The sequence below is a fragment of the Macaca mulatta genome, chromosome 2 (assembly GCF_049350105.2).
Source record: "Macaca mulatta isolate MMU2019108-1 chromosome 2, T2T-MMU8v2.0, whole genome shotgun sequence".
Taxonomy (NCBI): Eukaryota; Metazoa; Chordata; class Mammalia; order Primates; family Cercopithecidae; genus Macaca; species Macaca mulatta.
In genome coordinates, this window is record NC_133407.1 from 159,508,377 (window position 1) to 159,528,140 (window position 19,764).

Consider the following 19,764-nt stretch of genomic DNA (forward strand, 5'->3'; position numbering starts at 1 on the left):
TCTACCCATTTAACAACACATCTTTTGCCTCTGCACATCTGATTTGTGATGCCAGGGCTGGTGGGGGCAGTGGGGTGGTGCAAAGGCAGTATCTTATCCGAAATCTAAGTTTCAATTCCTCCTCTATAAAGTGGTTTGACTTAGTGTCTGTGCATAAAACGACCATGCTATCTTGCCTCACAGATGCACAGAACACTTGATCTTGAAGAAACATTCATGCTTCTTCTTGCTAGCTCCTCCTGTCAGAACTGAGGGTAGCAAGTTTCAGAGCTGGGAAGTGACTTGCTCTAGGTCACACAGTCTGCTGGATATCTTAGCCATTTGGACCAGGCATCTAGTTGTCAACTGCCTTACTCCAGGTCTACAAAGTGAGGAGATTATGATTAACTGGTCTGGGGCTGGACTCCATCATTTTTAAAAGTTCCCCCTGGTGATTCTAATGTGCAGCCATGGTTAAGTACCATGAAGGTGAAGTTGTAGAGATTTGTTTGCCTATTTCTAGGTCTAGGAACTACTCCTTGTCAGTTCCTCACCCTCAAGTGTGCCAGAAGCAAACCCAACTCTTGCCCATCAGAGTCCCAGGGAAACCCTAATTGGAGACCAAATAAGGAAGGTTGACAGTTTCCACCTTTTTAAAGTCTGCTACCTAATTCTACACAAATAACACTATTAAAAAACAAACTAAAACAAAAACAAAAAGACCTCTCACTGCAAACACCTGGAACAGGGATGTGGCAGTTTCTCTTTTTCTCTTCCAGGCAGGGCGCGGTAAAGTATTCAAAAGCACTGACTCAGGTCCCAAAGTCACACCCAACATTCGCAGGTATAGCTATAAAGTGACAGGTCCAGAGGCCTAAAATCACTCAGCAGGATCTCTGCATCCACATCCCAACTTGTCTTCAATGCTGCCTTTAAACAAAATATTCTAAAAATCAAGTCTTCTCATACAGAACAAAGACAGTGGCTCACGCCTGTAATCCCAGCACTTTGGAAGGCTGAGACAGGTGAATTGCTTGAACTCAGGAGTTGGAGACCAGCCTGGGCAAGATGGCGGAACTGTGTCTTTACAAAAAAATACCAAAATTAGCCAGGCAAGGTGGCGCATGCCTATAGTCCCAGCTACTACGGAGGCTGAGGTGGGAGGATAGCTTGAGCCCAGAAGGTTGAGGTTGCAGTAAGCCAAATTGCACTACTGCACTCCAGCCTGGGCAACAGAGGCAGACCCTGTCTCAAAAAAAAAAAAAAAAAGGCAAAGACTTGCCATGCCATGCTGCAAATAGTCAAAAGAGCATGCCACAGCTGAAGGGAGCTCAAGAGAGCTCTAGGAATGGTGGGGGTGACAGCAGTATCGAGCAAATGCACGCAGTCTTCCAAAGGATATACACCTTGGAGGGACCAGCATAAGGCAGCTGCATAAACCCTGATGTGTTTGTCAATCAGTAAGGTCATTTTACAGCCTTACAGGCTCTGAAACACAACTCCTGTTCACCAAAGGAAGAGACCCACTTTCTGAATCAGAGTGGCTTGGGGGCACAGTGTTTGTTTGGAAGGAGCTACTCTTAGCCAAGAGAAGACATGAAAACTGTGAAAGCACAAGAATCATTGCTCCTAGAAGTCTGGTCTAGCTGGCTAGGGAGAGAAGGTGGCAAAGGGGTGGGTTCAGATGGGAGTGGGATGGAAACTGACATCCATTTCAGGACAGCAGCTTCCTGCCCTATTTCCTACCCTCCCTCACAGAGCTGTTCATCCCTTCCTTCTGGGTCATTCAGAACATGCAGCAGAAATGAAATGGAAACCAAAGCACTACAGGGAAAGAAAGAACTGGAAACCAAAACCCACACAGCCCTCCCATTTTCCGCAGCCCTCCTCAGACAAACCCCAGGGTCACTCTCCTCTGGCCTTCTCTACCCTCTCCTTCTTCCCCGCCCTCCACTCCCCCATAGTCAGGCTATATGAAAAACAATTCATCTTTTAACTTTTAAAAAAATATATCATCATGATCATAGCACATATATCCGTGAGCAACAAAGACTGTGACCTGTCTAAGCACAGTGCCTCAGCCACCCCACCGTAAGACCCAGGGAGCCTTTCTAAAATGTGGAGTAAGAGAATAGAGCTGAGGGAACTCAAGAGAAATGGCAACAGTGCAGCCATGGGCTGCCTCCCACTGGGGTGCTGCCCCCGACCTGGCCAGGAGACAGAGCAGCAACTCTCCTAGGCTTGGCCTACTACCGTGCCATCACCACTCCTCATTCTCTTGCCACCCCCCCTCCCTGCCCTCTCACAGGAACCCCCACTCACTCTCCAGCTGGGCTCTGGTTTCCTGGCAGGCTAGGTGGAATCCTCGTTAATAAACCACATGTTTCCTCCAGGAAACAGCCCTTGCTGTGGCTTGCGCACACCCTCTCTCCTTCCCTCCTCCTCTTTCTCCTTAAGTAGCAGTCACGTTCTTGAAAGCCCAGTGCGCTTTGCCTGCAGTACACAGACACATGCACAACCATCCCTACCAAAACACAATGCAACACCCCACACAAAGCCACCCCCCCAGGCCATGCCCACTGGATTTTACCAACCAGTGCAGGAGCTCTATTTCCTGCAGGGCAGGCGGCTGTTACCCTCTAGCTAGCCTGCCTTCCCTCTGACACCCAGCCAGGGTTGGCCTGGCAGACGGGACTGATGAGATCCCCATGGTTTATATGGAGGAAAAACCCTGTGATGGCTCAGACACTAGTGGGAACCTGGGAATTACAAGGGAGGTCAAAGAGCTGGAGTCGGGGGAGCCCTGTGGGAGGTGGAGGCATGCATGTTTGGATCTTGAAATGGAACAGGGAGGACCAAGGGCTCCAGGTCTTTGCTCCAAATCAGAATAAATTAGGCTGCCCCCATGCATAACTAGCTCAGAGGCTCAGGAAGCTCACATATAGGGTGGAAGAATCCCTCCACATATGAATTCATAGAGGCCCTTACCCTGTGCATGCTGCTCTGGGGACCCTGCTGTCCCACAGGCAGGGTCTGTGTTAGGGGGCAGTGTATGTATGGTTGCAGCAAGCTCAGGACTGGTAGCCTGGCCAGCTGGAGGACCCTGGGCCCATGACTGGACCCCTCTGGACAGCATTCTACTCTTTTTAAAAGAAAGAGTTGGCCTCGCAGACCTCTACAGCTTCTTCCTGCCTTTAAGCTCTAGAATTCCAATTCATCTATTTCCTTTACAATCCAGGTCAGATTTTTACCACCAGTAAATTATGTCTGATTACGTCCATTTAACTGACATGCTTTTGTGGTTGCTGCCTTGGAAGCTTTCAGTTTTTGTCTTTTCCTGTGGATCCTGAAACCTTAACCAGATCACAAACATCCTGAAGGCAAGAACTGCGTCCCTCCCCTATTCCGCACCCCATCAATCTGCAAATTCAGCCAAAAGATCATTTGACCATTCCCTCTGAGTTGGTGTGTATGTAAGAACTAAACAATTGTTTTGTGTATCCACAGAATTAAATCTGGACCAATGTGCAATCTTCCCAGTGGAGCACTCCGTCATAATCAGAGCTGCAAGAGGGTGAGGAATGGTCTTGCCTTCCTCCAAGTCCAAAACAGGGAGCTTCTCTTCAGCCAATGAGGGTGAAGCCTGAATTTCCTGCAAATGAAAACAGCTTATGGTCTGGAGATCCAGGACATTCTCTTCCTGTATAGGGAACCAGGGTGGAGTGCATCACAGGACAAGGTTCAGACCTTGTCTCAGGCACCAGGCCAAAACCTGGCACATGCATTACTAGCGATGGAAACAGATAAAATTCCAGCTCAGGACAGAACAGTCTGGGAGATGCAAGGGAGAAAAATGTACTTATTTTAGAGTTTTTTAGTAGTTCTCAAAACCGAGGCTGGTCCTCACTTGACCTAGAACAAATAGGGAATGCAGAGAGGAAGGAGGCTCTGAGAGAAAAGGAAACAGGGGCCAGGGCCATCAGGACACATGCTTGAATTACGTCAGTAAATTATCCAGAAAAACATTTGTCCTTGCTGAGTCACCATGGCTGACAAAGTGCTCCCATCTAAGTTCCAGGAGAAATGGGGCTGGCTGTCATATTTGCTTAATTTAGGAACAAGAATATACCTCCTTGGTGAGACTGAGTCCACTGCTTGTTCCCTCACAGGTACCTCCATGCTCCGTCCCCTGGCAGAAGGCTCTGCCCCGCTCTCTGCCACAGTGCCAGTCCACCCACCTCTGGCCTGGGCACCCCCTGTGGCCACAGCCCCCGACTGAGGAAAAAGGACCTCCCGAAGGAAACCTCAGTCTGGCCTCAGGTACTCCATGTCTGAAAGAGAGATCCTGGCATTGGCCCTAAGGAGTATGGGGGGGTGAAGCCCTCTCCTTTTTCCTTGGGGAGCCTCCAGTCTAATTGAATTCAGCCAGTTTGCAAGGTGGTGCTCTGCATCCTCAGGGGCAAGAAAAGAAACTAACCATTCCGACCTGCAAGAGGTTCACCACCTCTCGGAGAGAAAGCTGTGTGATTTCTCTCAGGACAGGCAGATCTCGTAGAAGGGATGGGACTCACCCCCACTATATGAGTTTCCTAGATTCAAAAATGTTTAAATGTCGTTCAAATCACTTGTTTTGTTTAGGTAATGCTGGACTTTTGAGAATGAAATTCTGAATAAATCTTTTTTTCTAAAGCAATCTAAGAAGAGATGAGATGGGGTAGAGAAGGCGAGGGGGAAACTTTTTTTAAATACAAGTGACAGTGGCAAACTGGTACAGAAATCTTCCGCAACTGATGAGTGCCTACATCTGAGTTAAATTATCTGCAACAAAACCCTAGATAGTGTTGTTTTTCTTGTACTCAATCTTCCATGTTGAGAGAAAGAAAATGTTGTCTGGAAAGGAAGGTCTGAAAAGACAAATTATCTTCTATGTTTTATCGTCAATGTTTGTGGCTGATGAAAAAGGTCAGGGGGACACTGGGAGCTCCAAGAGATAAGTTTGCTTGGGGCACTGCAACTTCAAGTCGACCAAAGATGAAGGCAAACCCAACAGGAAGGTTTTTTGTTAGTGATTTAGTTTTTTTTTTTTTAATTTGATTTTATTTAAAAAAGAATTATAGAAACACCACACCATTTATTTCCCCAAAATAGCATTATTATAAAATTCCCAGTTTCAACTGGCAATTATTACATAGCAGGTGAACCATGTTCACAAACAGTATTTTATCTATCATTTACTACAGTTCTTTGAGAAAGATTGTATCAAACTCACTTGTAGTTGAGGAAGAGTAATCCTTGCTTATTGGTTGCTTAAATTTCAGTGTTTCAATAAAATTTTAAACGGTAAAGCTTGGAAAATCCCAGATTTAATGAGGAGACAACCAGAATAGAACCACTGGAGCCTCTGACGAAACCCATCTGTGTCTTCTTGGGCAGCTGAGCTCAGGTACTCTACCACTTGGTGGCAGCACACCTAAGCTGCCAGAAGAGTGTACAATAAAGGCAGTCTCTACAAAACTGAAGTGTCATAACATAGAGTATCAGTATCAAATATATGCCTGAAAACATACTCAACCCCAAACATCAGTGAAGGGCACATAATCAGACTTAACCAATGATAAGTAAAGAGAGAAATAGAAAACATAGTGAAAATGATATGTAATGGGGGAAAGACAAACAGCCCCAACCTGGATCCCAGTAACTAAAAAACACATCATTTTTACCCGATGCTAGGCTGTCTCTCCTGCATCTATATTCAGGGAACTCTCTTATTTTCAATATTCCAGCCAAATGAATCCCAGCTAAATTTAACTCATCCTGATTACCTACCACAAACTCCAGAAACACCTGAATGCATTGGCTCTCATTTCACCTGACATTGAAGTTGACCTAATCAAGGTGACACCAGACACTTCAGCTTCCTAATCAGCCTGCTCTTGGTGAGCCATAGACTACAGTAGCCTAAAAGAGAAATTAAATGACCACACCTAGGCTTTCCAGGCTCATTCAACATTGCTGCCCAGAGGCAAACTCCTAAAAGGCCTTTTTCCTAAAAGGCAGATAAAGACACCAGTTCCGATAAACACAAAAGAGGTTAACCACTTTAAGCCATGCCAGAACTGACTACACGACCAGCCAAGGAGCTGAAACACATCCAGAGACAAAACTAAAAAATCACCAAGGGCAAAAAAACAAGCAAGCCCTTTTTAGATTTCATATCAGATCCTAATTTTAATGTATGCTCCCTGTTAAGGGGCCATATTAGTTTAGGAAAGTAAAAGGAATCCTTGCCTGGGAGACCCCACAGAGCAGGTGCTGTGACCAATCCCTCTAGTCTTTCCAAAGTCAGGATAAGGTTTAGGTACATAATATACGGCCCTAAGTTAGGGTCAATGATGACGGTAATAAGAATGTTTGCACAATGGTGCCTGGGCAATGGTGAGCAAATAAATTTAGGGAAATGCAAAGAATAGGAAATCTCATTGGAAAACAGTATGGAGGTTTCTCAAAAAGTAAAAATAAAACTACCATATGATCTAGCAATCCCATGTCTAGGTATATGGCCAAAAGAAAGGTAATCATAATGGAGTACTAGTCAGCCAATACAAAGAATGAGATATTGTCATTTGCATGACCATGGATGGAACTGAAGGACATTATATTAAGTGAAATAAGCCAAGCACAGAAAGACAAATATTGCAAGTCATATTGGGAGTATAAATTGATAAATTTGGAAATAAATTTGGTGATTTGCCCCACCAGCTTTAAAAAAAAGGTTCATAAAATAAGTAATCTGATTAAAACATGGGCAAAAGATCCAAATAGACATTTCTCAAAAGAAGACATACAAAATGGCCAACAGGTACATGAAAAAATACTCAACATCACTAATCATCAGTGAAATGCAAATCAAAACCACAATAAGATATCGTCTCACCTCAGTTAGAATGGCTATTATATTAAAACAAAACAAAACAAAAACAAAAACAAAAACAGAAAATAACAGATGCTAAGGAGGATGCAGAGAAAAGGGAACAATCATACACTGTTGGTGGGAATGTAAGTTAGTACAGCAACTACGGAAAACAGTACAGAGGTTTCTCAAAAAAATAAATATAAAATTACCATATGATCCAGCAATCCCACTGCTGGGTATGTAGCCAAAAGAAAGGAAATCTGTGTATCAAAAAGATACCTGCATTCCCATGTTTATTGCAGCATTATTCACAATAGCCAAGACATGGAATCAGTCTTAGTGTCCATCAACAGATGAATGGATAAAGAAAATGTGATATAAATACACAACGGAGTACTCTTCAGCCACAAAAAGAATGAAATCTTATCATTTGCAGCAACATAGATGGAACTGAAGGACATTATGTTCAGTGAAGTAAGCCAGGTACAGAAAGGCAAATATTGCATGTTCTCACTCATATGTGGGAGCTAGAAAAAAACAACTCACAGAGGTAGTAAATACAATGATGATTACCAGAGGCTGGGAAGAGACAGGAGAAAGAATAAAAGAGGGTGATTAATGGGTACAAAAATACAGTTCTATAGAAGGAATAAGATCTAGTGTTTGATAGCACAGTAGAGTGACTCTAGTTAACAATAATTTATAATATATTTCAAAATAGATATGAGAGAAGATTTGGAATGTTTCCAACAAAAAAAAATGATAAATTTCTGAGATGGTGGAAATCTCAATGACTCTGACTTGATCACCACACATTGTTACATCTATCAAAATATCATATGCACCCTATAAATATGTACATTATGTATCAATTTTTAAAAAGCAAAAAATATATAAATTATATATGTAAAAACTAAAAAGAAGCCCATGATTGCTACAGATCTATCTCGAAGAAGCCACTTAAGATACAGACAAAGGTTTATATAAAAAGATTTTTACTGAGGGTTACTTACAACACTGAACTTTTGGAAACAACTTAGATGTCTAGTGATAGGGTTAATTAAATATAATGCATCCCAAGATACACTATTACACATGAAAAGTTTCTAATGTTATGAAAATATTTCTATAGTATAATGCTAACTGGAATAAAGCAAGCAGCAAAACTGAAGAAACAATATAATTCAATTCTGTTTTTAAAAAGCTCTAGGCCAGGCGTGGTGGCTCACACTTGTAATCCTAGCACTTTGGGAGGCTGAGGTGGGTGGATCACTTGAGGTCAGGAGTTCCAGACCAGCCTGCCCAACATGGTGAAACCCCATCTCTACTAAAAATACAAAAATTAGCTGGATGTGTGGTGGGCACTTGTAATCCCAGCTACTTGTGAGGCTGAGGCAAGAGGATCGCTTGAACCAAGGAGGCGGAGGTTGCAGTGAGCCGAGATCACTCCATTGCACTCCAGCCTGGGTGACAAGAGTGAAACTCCGTCTCAAAAAAACAAAACTCTTAAAAAAGATAGGAAGGAAATATGTCAATATATTGTTATTATCTCTAGGTGGTACAGTTATAAGAGCTTTAAAAAACTCTTAAAATATTTTTTCTGCACTTATTTTCTCCAGTAAAAGAAATATCCTTCTAATTTAAAAATACAGGCCAAAACTTTGTCACACTGTTAGGCACATATATTCACTCATTATGTATTAGAAGCGAAGTGTTACTGACCTATGGCTGTAACTGCTATCACTACTGGCTCTAATCCTAAACTTAAGCATAACCCTAACCCTAACTTTGAAAAAGCAGTGCTAGGGACAATAAAGGACAAGTAACAAAACAAGGTCCCTACTTTCAAGCAAGGGAAGGAAAAGCAACTGCCACTGGTTGTCAGCCCCTTCTGTGAGCTAAATAATGGGCTATGTACTTCACACGTGTTATCTCATCAAATCCTCACTACCATTGTTTGGTAATATCTTTATACCTGTTTTAAAAATAAGAAAATTTTTAGCAAGCATGCACATTTCACCTCCCAGAGAGGGGGATTCTGGGGTTTATTCTTCCTCGGCTGGAATACCCTGCATAATTTCCAGGTGTCAGCATTTTCCCTGGAGCCCATTCTTTCTCTGTTATCATTCCACTCCCACCAAGATAATGCTGATGCCCAAAGTCCCTTCTGAGCGTACACATGGAATATGCATGTGAAGGAGACTCACCACCCTCACTTATTAGGAATTCTTTTGTCCAGTGCTGGGTGGGTCCTTGATTTATCGCTAAAGGCACTTACTGGTTCCTGGAATAACCAGGGTTGCTTCTCATAGTTACTTCATGACCAAGTGGTTTCCGCCTCTGATTGCTCCAGTTATTGTTCTCCAGGGAATCACAAATGTGTCTCTCTGCATTTGAAGCATGATAGCCAGCTCTTCCCCACTCCCAACAACCTGTCCCTGAGCCCCCGTAGCCCCTTAGCCCCACATGGACTGTGCAGGCCCCACAGACCTGCCAAGTCCTACAATGGTGGCATGGCCATGGAAATGAAGGAGCCTCAGAATGCACATTAACTGAGCACTAATTCCAGAATTGTACTTCTGACACCACAGCAATGCCAATATAGAAACAGACAGGCAGGTGGGTGAAGGAAACATCTCACACTCAAGGAAAATGAACAAGATGATCATCGCTAGAATATGATAGAGACTACCCCACCAATGTAGGCATTAAGTTCGGGGTCCCTGCTACTGATAGTCTTTTATTAATCTCTTTAAATAGTTTCTATGGTCTTAAGTGCTTTTGTTTTCTCCCTACATCTCTTGGTACAATTTGGTAACTAAATCATGGTTGACTATCACCCACAGATGAGCATAAATGAGAGTTAACTCATCTAAAACTGAACACAAACACCTGGGGGAGGAACTGTAAAGGAACCCCCACCACCACCCTCACCACCCCTGTTGTCCTGCAAATCCACAGCCACCATGGTTGCCTTGGCCAGCAGAAGCCCAAGACTGAGGCAATTGCTACCTGTATTCTCACCTGCAGCAACTTTCACACTTAGGTTCCAAAGAGAAGCTTCAGGAAAGCAAGTTTGAAGCATAGTGGTCTCTGCCCACCATTGTTAGATCCCTTTCCTACCGCCCTCTTTCATTGTCCCTCTGTTCCAAATCCAGTCTTAGCCCATCCTTCAGAGTTCACCTTCTTATTCTCCCCAAATCAGTCCTCTCACTCTGCCACCACTGCCACTTCCTTCACTTTGGCCTCCTCATCTCTTCACTGGATAAAAGCTTAGGCTCTGATGCTAGACCATCTGGCTCCAGATCATACTGGCTGTGTGCCAGTAGGCAAGTACTTCATCTCTCTGAGTCTTAGTTTCCTCATATGTTAAAGGGAATAATGATAATTCCCATCTCAGTGTTGTGAGAATTAAGTAAATGCATGTAAAATACTTATGACAATGCCTAGAATTGATTAATAAATGCTAGTTGTTATTATTACTATCTTTAACCCACATTATTGCAACTGTTTCCCCATTTCCTAGCCTTCTCTTCCGTTCCATCTTCCACTCAGTTGCCAGAGTGAATCTTCTAAAATGCAATTTTAATTGTCATTCTCCTGCTGAAAAGCTCTTCGATGGCTTTTTTATTGCCTATTAGTAAAACTTTTTGAACTGGACCCATGGAATTCTATATGCCTCTCTGCCCTATCTTCTGCCATTCTCACAAAAGACTATGTGTTTCTACATCTTGAGTTTCCGGAACTTAACCTGACACCCCTTCACCTCCTTTGCCCACCCCCAGCGTTCCTCTGAGACCTTCCCTCTGCCTGGCCCACTCCTACCCCTCTGTGCTTTTAGCAAAATTCTCTCAGGGCTTCTGAATGCTGCTCACGTCCCTTTTGAAGTCTCCCCACTCCCAGTCAACAGTGATGCTATATGTTCCACATACTGGGAGGCCAGAGCACTGGGTTCAACCCTCTATTTCATCACTTAACTCAGGGTGCTACCCCACAACTGTGCACATGCCAGACTTCCCCAGACGATAGAAAGAGATGCAAACTAATGTTTGTGGAATCTACTGTGTGCCTGGCACTATGTAAGGACTGTATATACTTTATCTTACTTAATACGTCTTACTTAATACCAATAATTAATAAATTGAAAAGAATTTTACTTTTTCTTCAATATTGATATAAATTATGATATTTATTCTAAAGTACTGAGAAAAGTAATCATTATTAATTTTCCTTATTTCAGTTAACTAAGAGAAACTTCTCAAGAGATACTTTAGCATTGCATTAATCTATTAATAATTTGGTTTGGAGTTCTCAGAGTCAAAACCTTAGGTTCTTTTTCACTCTAAATTATGTTTAAAGATTCATCATGTTGTTGCATATCACAATAGTTCAAAAATGCTAGTCATGGAAAACTACATAATGTACAATACCATTCTTATAAAGCTCAAAAACAAGAAAACTAAATAATATATTGTTTATGAAAACATGTGCTGAACTCTACCTCCCAAAAAGCAAAAGAAGGATAAACATAAAACCCAGGGTAGTGTTACTTTGGGGGGAAGTAAGGGAGTCAGAATGGGGAGGAGCCCTAGGCAGCACTGAGGATAGAGGTGATGTTCTGCTTCTCAAATTGGAGGGTAGGCTCTCAAGTGCTCGCTATATTATTGTGCTTCATAACCTTCATAACCATATACACTGCGTCTAGTCCCTCATATGTAGCAAACAGTGCTATCTATGTATGTTCACATATTTTTTGTTGCTATTATTATCATTATTACTATTACTGACCTCCTCTAGGGGAAAGACTAACAATTACGAGCATCTGGGTGCTAGAGAGAGACTGCTAGATAATTCCTCACAACACCTTTATGAGATAGACATTCTTTTCCCAAAATAAAAATTATAATATTAAACTCAGAAATGGTGAATAGCACGCTCAAAGTCTCCCTCTGTGCCAAATATCTTCCATTTGCACCTTGAATCCATTCTGTATCTTCTCTCCACTCCCCAGTGCCCTGGGAAGCTGACCTACATAGACTACATCAATGGGCTCCCCTGTCATCTGCCTTCTCAGTACATTCAGCCAACGATGACAGGAGATGAGACAACGGGAAGAGAGTGGGGTCAAGGGACCAATTCCCCTGCTCCCTGTCATGGAGTCACCATGAGTTGGTGGCATCTTCCACTGAAGGCCACAGTTCCTGTCAGGCAGCCTCTCACAAAGCTCTCCTCTCTCTTAGAAGTGGTTATGTTTCCCCTCCGTGCTGTTTCCAGGCCTGCAATGCCTGAGGGATCCAAACCTTGCTGGTTTCCCTGTTCCCTGCCCACAGCCTTACAAACTGTCTCTTCATTAAAGTCTTCCCAAATTACCCAGGTTGAGGGGCCATATGTTTCCCGGCTGCAGAAAGGTAAAGCTGGGATCCGAAGCTCAGCATCTTCCATCTAGACTAAGATGCCTCTTCATCCTTTGCTGCAAAAGCTGATATGACTCTAAGGAAGGTTATTACTAACAATTGCAGTTACTACTGTGGCTTTATGGTAGAAAGCTATTTGCTCTTCAGGGCTGGGGTTACACACAGACAACAATAGGGACACCTAACTGGTATTGCTGGAAATGTGTGTAAAAAGTATCTTGTTTACACATAGAAATTACAAACTGTTTATACATAGGGTTTAAATTTAAAATAGATAAAGAAATTAACAATGATCTTTAAAAGGTATAAGTTTTAGGGAAATGTAAACAATGTGACCTAAATGTTCTCACTGGTCCTATTATCTGGCCCTTCCATCACCCAATCCCTCCCTTTCCTCCCCACATCCTCCTTTTATTGATGATCCCAGATAAAGAGCAAGGTGCCAACAACACATCTCAATAGGCCCTTACAACAGAACATGTTTGATGACAGTAGTTTGGATAGTTCAGACTCTCTCATGCAGAAAATAGAGAGAGGAAACCCTTGCAGTTTTTACCCCTCTTCTTTCAACTGTCTTCCTAGTTCTCTCTGCTTAACGCCTATTTTCTGGGGATGCTGCACAAAGACAGCGCAGGCCGTAAGCCCAACTTATCTTTTGCTGAAATCTGTAGAACAAGAGCATATGTTATCAAATAATAAGCCACAAGTAAAGGCACCTTGATCTGATTGACAATGCAGAATAACTCATCCTAATTTCTTGTCATCTTTCCTCACCAATATGATAACCGCATTCCTTGGCAGAACACTCAGTATCTCAGTGGCACTGCTAAGAGCAGATTAAGTGTCAGATACATCAACTGGTGCCCTAAGGAGTCACAGAAAGAAGGTCGTGACAAAGCAGGCTAACAGTGATGATGAAGAGGAATTCAATGCAATAAAAGTAACCCAGGATTTCCTTACTAGATGTAGTACTTAAAAATTCCTATTTCAAGCATTTCGTCAACTCCCAATAATCACAGTGGGTAGATTATCCACACTGTGGGCGAGGCCTGGACAGTTGTTTACTCTCAGACTGGATTTTCCTTTTGTTTTATTTTCTTTTTTTTATTATTATGCTTTAAGTTCTAGGGTACATGTGCACAACGTGCAGGTTTGTTACATAGGTATACATGTGCCATGTTGGTGTGCTGCACCCGTTAACTCATCGTTTACATTAGGTATATCTCCTAATGCTATCCCTCCCCGCTCCCCCTACCCCATGACAGGCCCCAGCGTGTGATGCTCCCCACTCTGTGTCCAAGTGTTCCTCTTGTTCAATTCCCACCTATGAGTGAGAACATGCGGTGTTTGGTTTTCTGTCCTTGCAATAGTTTGCTCAGAATGATGGTTTCTGGCTTCAACCATGTACCTACAAAGGACATGAACTCATCCTTTTTTATGGCTGCATAGCCTTCCATGGTGTATATGTGCCACATTTTCTTAATCCAGTCTATCACTGATGGACATTTGGGTTGGTTCCAAGTCTTTGCTGTTGTGAATAGTGCCGCAGTAAACATCCAACATATAAAGACACATACATGTGTCTTCATAGCAGCATGATTTATAATTCAGGCTGGATTTTCTATCCTGTCTCTATCCTGTCTCTCAATTTCTAGGGACATTCATCAGCTGATTATATCTGAGTATTTTCTTTCCACTCCTTTCACATACAAGTAACTGTAAGCAGATAGCGGACCAGGACAAAAAAATGATAGATAAGTGTAGGTAGATGACAGTAAAGATAACATGAGACCTCATGATGATAGGAATCATCCAGAACTTGTCTCATAGTAGACACTCAGTAAATATTTGTTGAACTGAGTGGATGGAGGTATTGAAAAGTTGAATTAGAAGACTTTTAAGGTTTCTTCCCACCCTATTACCTATGACTCCTCAGAATAAGATGATGGAAAACCTGAGTGACCTAGGAGATAGATGCCCAAACTCATCAGGAGCAAGACAGAGAAGTTAAAATGAAGGGACTCATCTCAGGCCAAGATGGATGCTGAATGAATAAGTCAGGACTGATCCAAGCTGTTACACCCCAACAGGATCCTTGGTCCTGGGTAATGCCCCAAAATTTCCACCCAGAGTCCAAGGGGACTAAAAAGAAGTTCTCTTAGAATTTAAGGTATAGACAAAATGTTAAGTGAAATCCCAGACCTTAACTTACTTAGGAAGTCTGAGAGTACTTAGATGCATATTGGTGGGGGTGGTAAGACTCTGTTCTGAGGCCCTGGATTTTATGACGTATTGTTTTTTTCCAATATCACAGAAACCTAGAATTCAAGGCAGGAAAGATTCTTAGAAGTTATCTAAGCCCACCTCCAACCCAGTAGAGGAACTTCTTCTACAGCATCCCCAACAGAGGGTCATCTGGTCTTCAGCAACAGGAAGTTCGCTTTCTCCAGAGGCAGCAGCATTATTGCTAGACAGCTTCCATGTGGGCAGGTTCTTTCCCCTGATTCTAATGTCTACCCATTAATGCAACAGAGGCCGTGCCTGTTCCCTCACTTCTGGGGCAGCTCTCCTGAAGTTAGGAATTGCGTGTGTTTTTTTTCCTTCATCTTCATGCCTGCCAGCAAACATCCCTCATTCCTTCAACTGTGGAGACATGGATTGTGGGTGCCTTAATGTGCTGCTTCCTTGACAGTACTCTAACTGATCTATGTAGTTCTTAAAATGAAGCTGGCCAGATGAATGTTACAGAGTTGAATGCAGTAGTTCAGATATGGCCTGGCCTACAGAGAGGAGAGTGGGACTATTTCTTCCTACTCATTTCTAAATTATCAACACTACCTGCTTAATCATCTGTTCTAAAATGGTCCCCTAAATGGTCATTAAGTTTGCTGGTTCCTTAAATTCCAGGACCCTCTTTCACCACTCACTTGTCCTTATTTGTTTGTTTTCTGTTGGCTGGTTCATCTCCTATGCTACCAATGCACTCCCATCTTGGGCTGCCTTTTACTATTACTGGTTTGGCACTGGGTAGGGAAATACCCAGGTTTCCCCTAAATTTCTCAAAATGTGTGTTCCTGCTCACCGCAAATCCTCAATCTACCTGGCATAGAGAAGCTCTAAATACTTGTTGACTACATAATGAATAAATGCATGAATAAATAAGTAGCAAATGTTCGTCGGGAGTGGTAGCTCATGCCTGTAATCCCAGCACTTTGGGAGGCTGAGGTGGGTAGATCACTTGAGGTCAGGAGTTCGAGGCCAGCCTGACCAACACGGTGAAACCTTGTCTCTACTAAAAATACAAAAATTAGCCAGTTGTGGTGGCGGGCACCTGTAATCCCAGATACTTGGCAGGCCAAGGCACTAGAATCACTTAAACCTGGGAGGCAGAGGTTGCAGTGAGCCAAGATTGCACCACTGTACTCCAGCCTGGGTGATAGAGTGAGACTCAGTCTCAAAAAAAAAAAAAAAAAAAGCATCAAATGATCAAATGTCACCTACAGGCTTGATCACACCAGCATGTAACAATCCACTTCTAACAAGAGCCTGTCTTTTTAGCATCCTGAATCTGACCCAGATAAATAATTTCTTCTCACCAGTATCATCTACTGAGTCTAACAGTTAATTTTCATTGTTCTCTTTCTCTTCCAAAGCCATGGCTACACAGAAGAAAGTGGCAAATATAATCTGACCTGCTAAGTTATTCAGTTTTCCTACCCCAAACTTCACTGTCTTTAGAACAATCCTGTTCCATCCAGTAGCCATTATGTGTGACATGTGGCCAACAGAATTAGGAAGTGACTGGTGGGCATGACTAGGCGAACTCTGTGGCCTGCTGGGCGCTTACACTCTTCATGAATGCAGGTCCCTCAGGAGGCAGAGATTCAGGCATCACAGAACAGTTCTTCCCACTGGCAACAGGACTCTTGCCTGCCCTGTGAAGAGCCTTTCGATTCTCAGGAGCGCAGACTGCAATGATGTGACCACCCTCTGAGAAGCAGAGAGCCTGCATCTTGTGTGTTCCTTCAGTGATAATGTATTATTCCACCTTTTTCATGGCCTTCCTCTCAGCCCCTCTTGGGTTTTGTTCCCCTTCACCCCAGCGGAAATCTTTTCTTTTTAAATTACTTCCAGTCTGTTTTGTCCCACTCTTTGCTTAACAAGTCAGAATAAAGAAAAGTATTCTTCCAACTCTTTCCCTCTTTATTCTAAAGAAAAGATGAGCATGAATTAGTTGCAGCTATGTGATGAACATGCAGGAAAGAAAAATGTACCCTTTATATCTTCTGGGATCCCAATTTCTTCTGTCTTTAAAAGAACTGAGAGTTCATCACGGGTCCCTGTGAAAACTTCTATTGTAAATTGCTTCAGAAAATTCCTGGTTTTATGCCTGTTGGTCACATACTTAGGAAAAGTGCTTTAAAAAACTGCTTAGCTAAATTGCTAAATTACCTATATCAATCATGAGTTATTTAGTCTACCTCCTTGCTTCTGAGACAGATAAGAGTATTTCTTCTTTACAATGACCCCCAGAAAAAAAAATCTTTCATCCTTACATTCATTGTCTCATGCACTCAAAGTTTATAAGATCTTCTTCAGATATGACCCGAATCCCTTTTACTGGAACTTAAGACCTTTCATCTTTTTTCTGTTCCCAGTGGATATCATAAAGAACAACAACAACAAAAAAAAAACAGACACTATTCAGCATCTATTTGTTCACAGTCTTCTGTCTGAAGTTCTTCAGGGCTCACCATTCCATTCAACATCCTTCCAAGTAGGGGATGACTGCTCTTAAAATCCCCTTTACTACCTGCCCATCACCTCCCAAGCATCCCTTTACATTCATCTCTTCTTTAGCTCTCTGAGATGCAGTACCTGCCTCACTCGACATCTGCTTCAAGAACTTAATAACACATTCAAAAATTATCCCGGGTCTTCCAGCAAAGGCAAAGCTGGATCTATAGCTCCTCCCTGTAATTCACTAATTCTTCTATAAAATGCACAGAGACAAGATGAAGGTTTTGAAAGCCCAAGGAACCATTTCTTATGTGCCACAACAAACATGTCACAGGTTTTGGCCCCACTAAGAGACAGTCAGCAGTGCTGTCGCTGCTCAAGAACAAAGATGGCGAGAGAGCACGGGGGCTGGCCTCAGGAGGGTTGAGTTCTAGACCAAGCTCTCCCACTGAGCCTTGTGAGCCACACACATCCTCTGCCAGCCCCTTTCCCTAAGCAGGACATGACACGTATCTGCCTAGATTGCTCCTCAGGGCTCTCCCAACTCTCACATCTTGTGGTTCTCTGATCAAGTGAAGGTCTCGTCTCTCCCTTCTCAAAACACATAAACTATGTCCTTGGCATGTCTCCCACACCCACCTTGTGGCCAGTGCTATCTAGACCAGTGTTTCTCATACTTTTTAAAATGATCATCCTAGGACCTGAAGAAGCCTTTTTAGATCTTTTTCCCCTAATCACCCTACCCAGTGAAAATTTAATACCACACATATACTGTACATTGGTAGAGTATATATACCTGTGTTTAATACATGGAAATAAATATTTTGCTATCCCCAACAACCAATTTTCACTCTCTTTGGGGGCAGTACCACTGCCACTGAAAATGCATGACCTAAATCAAGTTGAGTGCCTCCTCTAGCTGAGTGATACAGAATTGAGTGTCCAGAGTTGCCACTTCCAGCTCCCACCCCATTCACATGAATCCCAGCAGTAACAATGGGAATGAGACAGACAATGGACAATGGTGTTCCAGGAACAGTTAGAATCCACTGGAAGGGCAGAAACCACTAGGGTCCCTGGCAGAGATGGAGGCTCCTTCCAAAACTGGCATCAGCCCAGCTTCCCTCCCGCTCCCCTGCAGGCCATTCCCCTTCCCCTTACCTTGGCACGCTGGCCAAATACGTCACTAGTTTCCGCAGGTCTTCCTGTCTTATTCTGTCATGATTGCTGCGAGCAGGGAAGGTCAGGATGGGTCCGCCTCGCTTATCACGACCCCCTGCAAGGAGGAGGAAGGGAAGAGTATTTAAGAAAACCAGTCAGAAAGGAAAGCCACAGAGGAAAAAGAAATCTGTCTGAGTGCTGGGTGATCAGACAGAAATAGGGGATCCAGAGAAATCTGGTCACTGTTCAGGACAAGGCCAGGGGGTCGAGATGCAGGTAGCACGTATGACTGTGGGCAAGTCTTTTGGCTTCCCCGGTGCCTCATCTGTAGAAGGCAGATGAAAACAGTACTGTGCACATTACAGGGTTGTTGCAAGAACTGATGAGTTGGCACATGGGGATGCACTTGGAAAAGTAAAGCTCTCAACAAATGTGAGATGATATGAAGTGGTGATAACTGTTCTTACTGAGAAAACAAGCTGGTGGAAAGTGCTATGTTCTTTGGAAATTTAACCTCTAATTTACTTCTCTTTATAGACCTCTGTGAGGTGGGAGTGCTTGTCATTAGCTGACTACTATGGTAAGCAGACCTCAAAGCATCCATCCCAGGATAGCATTACTGGAAGGTTCTTAGATTCATAGAAAAAACATTAAGTATTTTCTACACAGCCAAAAAACCACCCCTGCCTGTCTGCCTGAGGTGCCACCTGTCACTCCTGCTAGAGGAGCACATGAATCTTATCAGAAATCAGAATGCTCAAGGTCTTAATCACTGCAAATGCATATGTACATACTAAGATTACAAGTGTTTTCTAAACATCACATTTAAAATAACTGGAAGGAGTATACCAAAATGACAATTGGTGTTGCTATTAGAAGGCCAGGATTTTGGATCATTGCTTTTTCGTTCCTCTACTTTCCAAATACCCTATTCACTATTTATTATATGATTTTAAAATGTATTCATTAATGGACACTATGCTTAGGAAGTGGAACCAAGTTTCTCAGGGGCGTTAGATAGGAAAAAAGCTAAGGGTAACTATGACCTTACAGGGCACTGGCCATTACACAAAAAAAACCACTGTGTCATGATCACAGACTCCTCACACCACATCTCAGGTGGCCACCAGATAGACCCCAGAGTAGGACCACAAAGGGATCTAATGAAAGAGAGTGGAGAGGTGCAAACCTCACCAATACTGGAAAACAGGATCTCTTACCCAGAGGGCAGAGTCTCCCAGGGATCCCGCCCAAGTGTGAGTTCATGAATAAGGTTTCCTTCTGGTTAAGGAGTCCAGAAGGCACACAGATAGAGGGGACGCTTGACAAAAAATCAATCCAGAATACCCTTGAGGAGGAAGTAAGGAGGCTGCAGAGAGAAAAGGATTACACAAGATCAAGGCCACTGTGAGATCCAGCCCTGATGAAAAAGTGTTTCTGCACCACCACCACTGCCCAGCACCCCAACTCAGGGAAGATTCATACAGATTAACTCAAAGTTGGACATTTCATACCACTAGCCCTGGTTCTTTGAAGTGATAACCACCCTTGTCTCAT

At 43.0% G+C, this 19,764-nt stretch overlaps 1 protein-coding gene across 16 annotated transcripts in view; it reads right to left on the reverse strand.

The window, feature by feature from the left end:
• Window positions 1–19,764, reverse strand: part of KALRN (kalirin RhoGEF kinase) — a 693,044-nt gene that overhangs the window by 476,419 nt on the left and 196,861 nt on the right. For all 16 annotated transcript variants that reach the window (XR_013414358.1, XM_015130033.3, XM_028844557.2 and 13 more), the window contains exon 3: window positions 18,208–18,322. Coding sequence is in view for 15 of the 16 variants with exons in the window: in XM_015130033.3 (XP_014985519.1) it covers window positions 18,208–18,322 (115 nt within the window). In the remaining variant the exon portion in view is untranslated. The remainder of the gene's footprint in view (window positions 1–18,207; window positions 18,323–19,764) is intronic.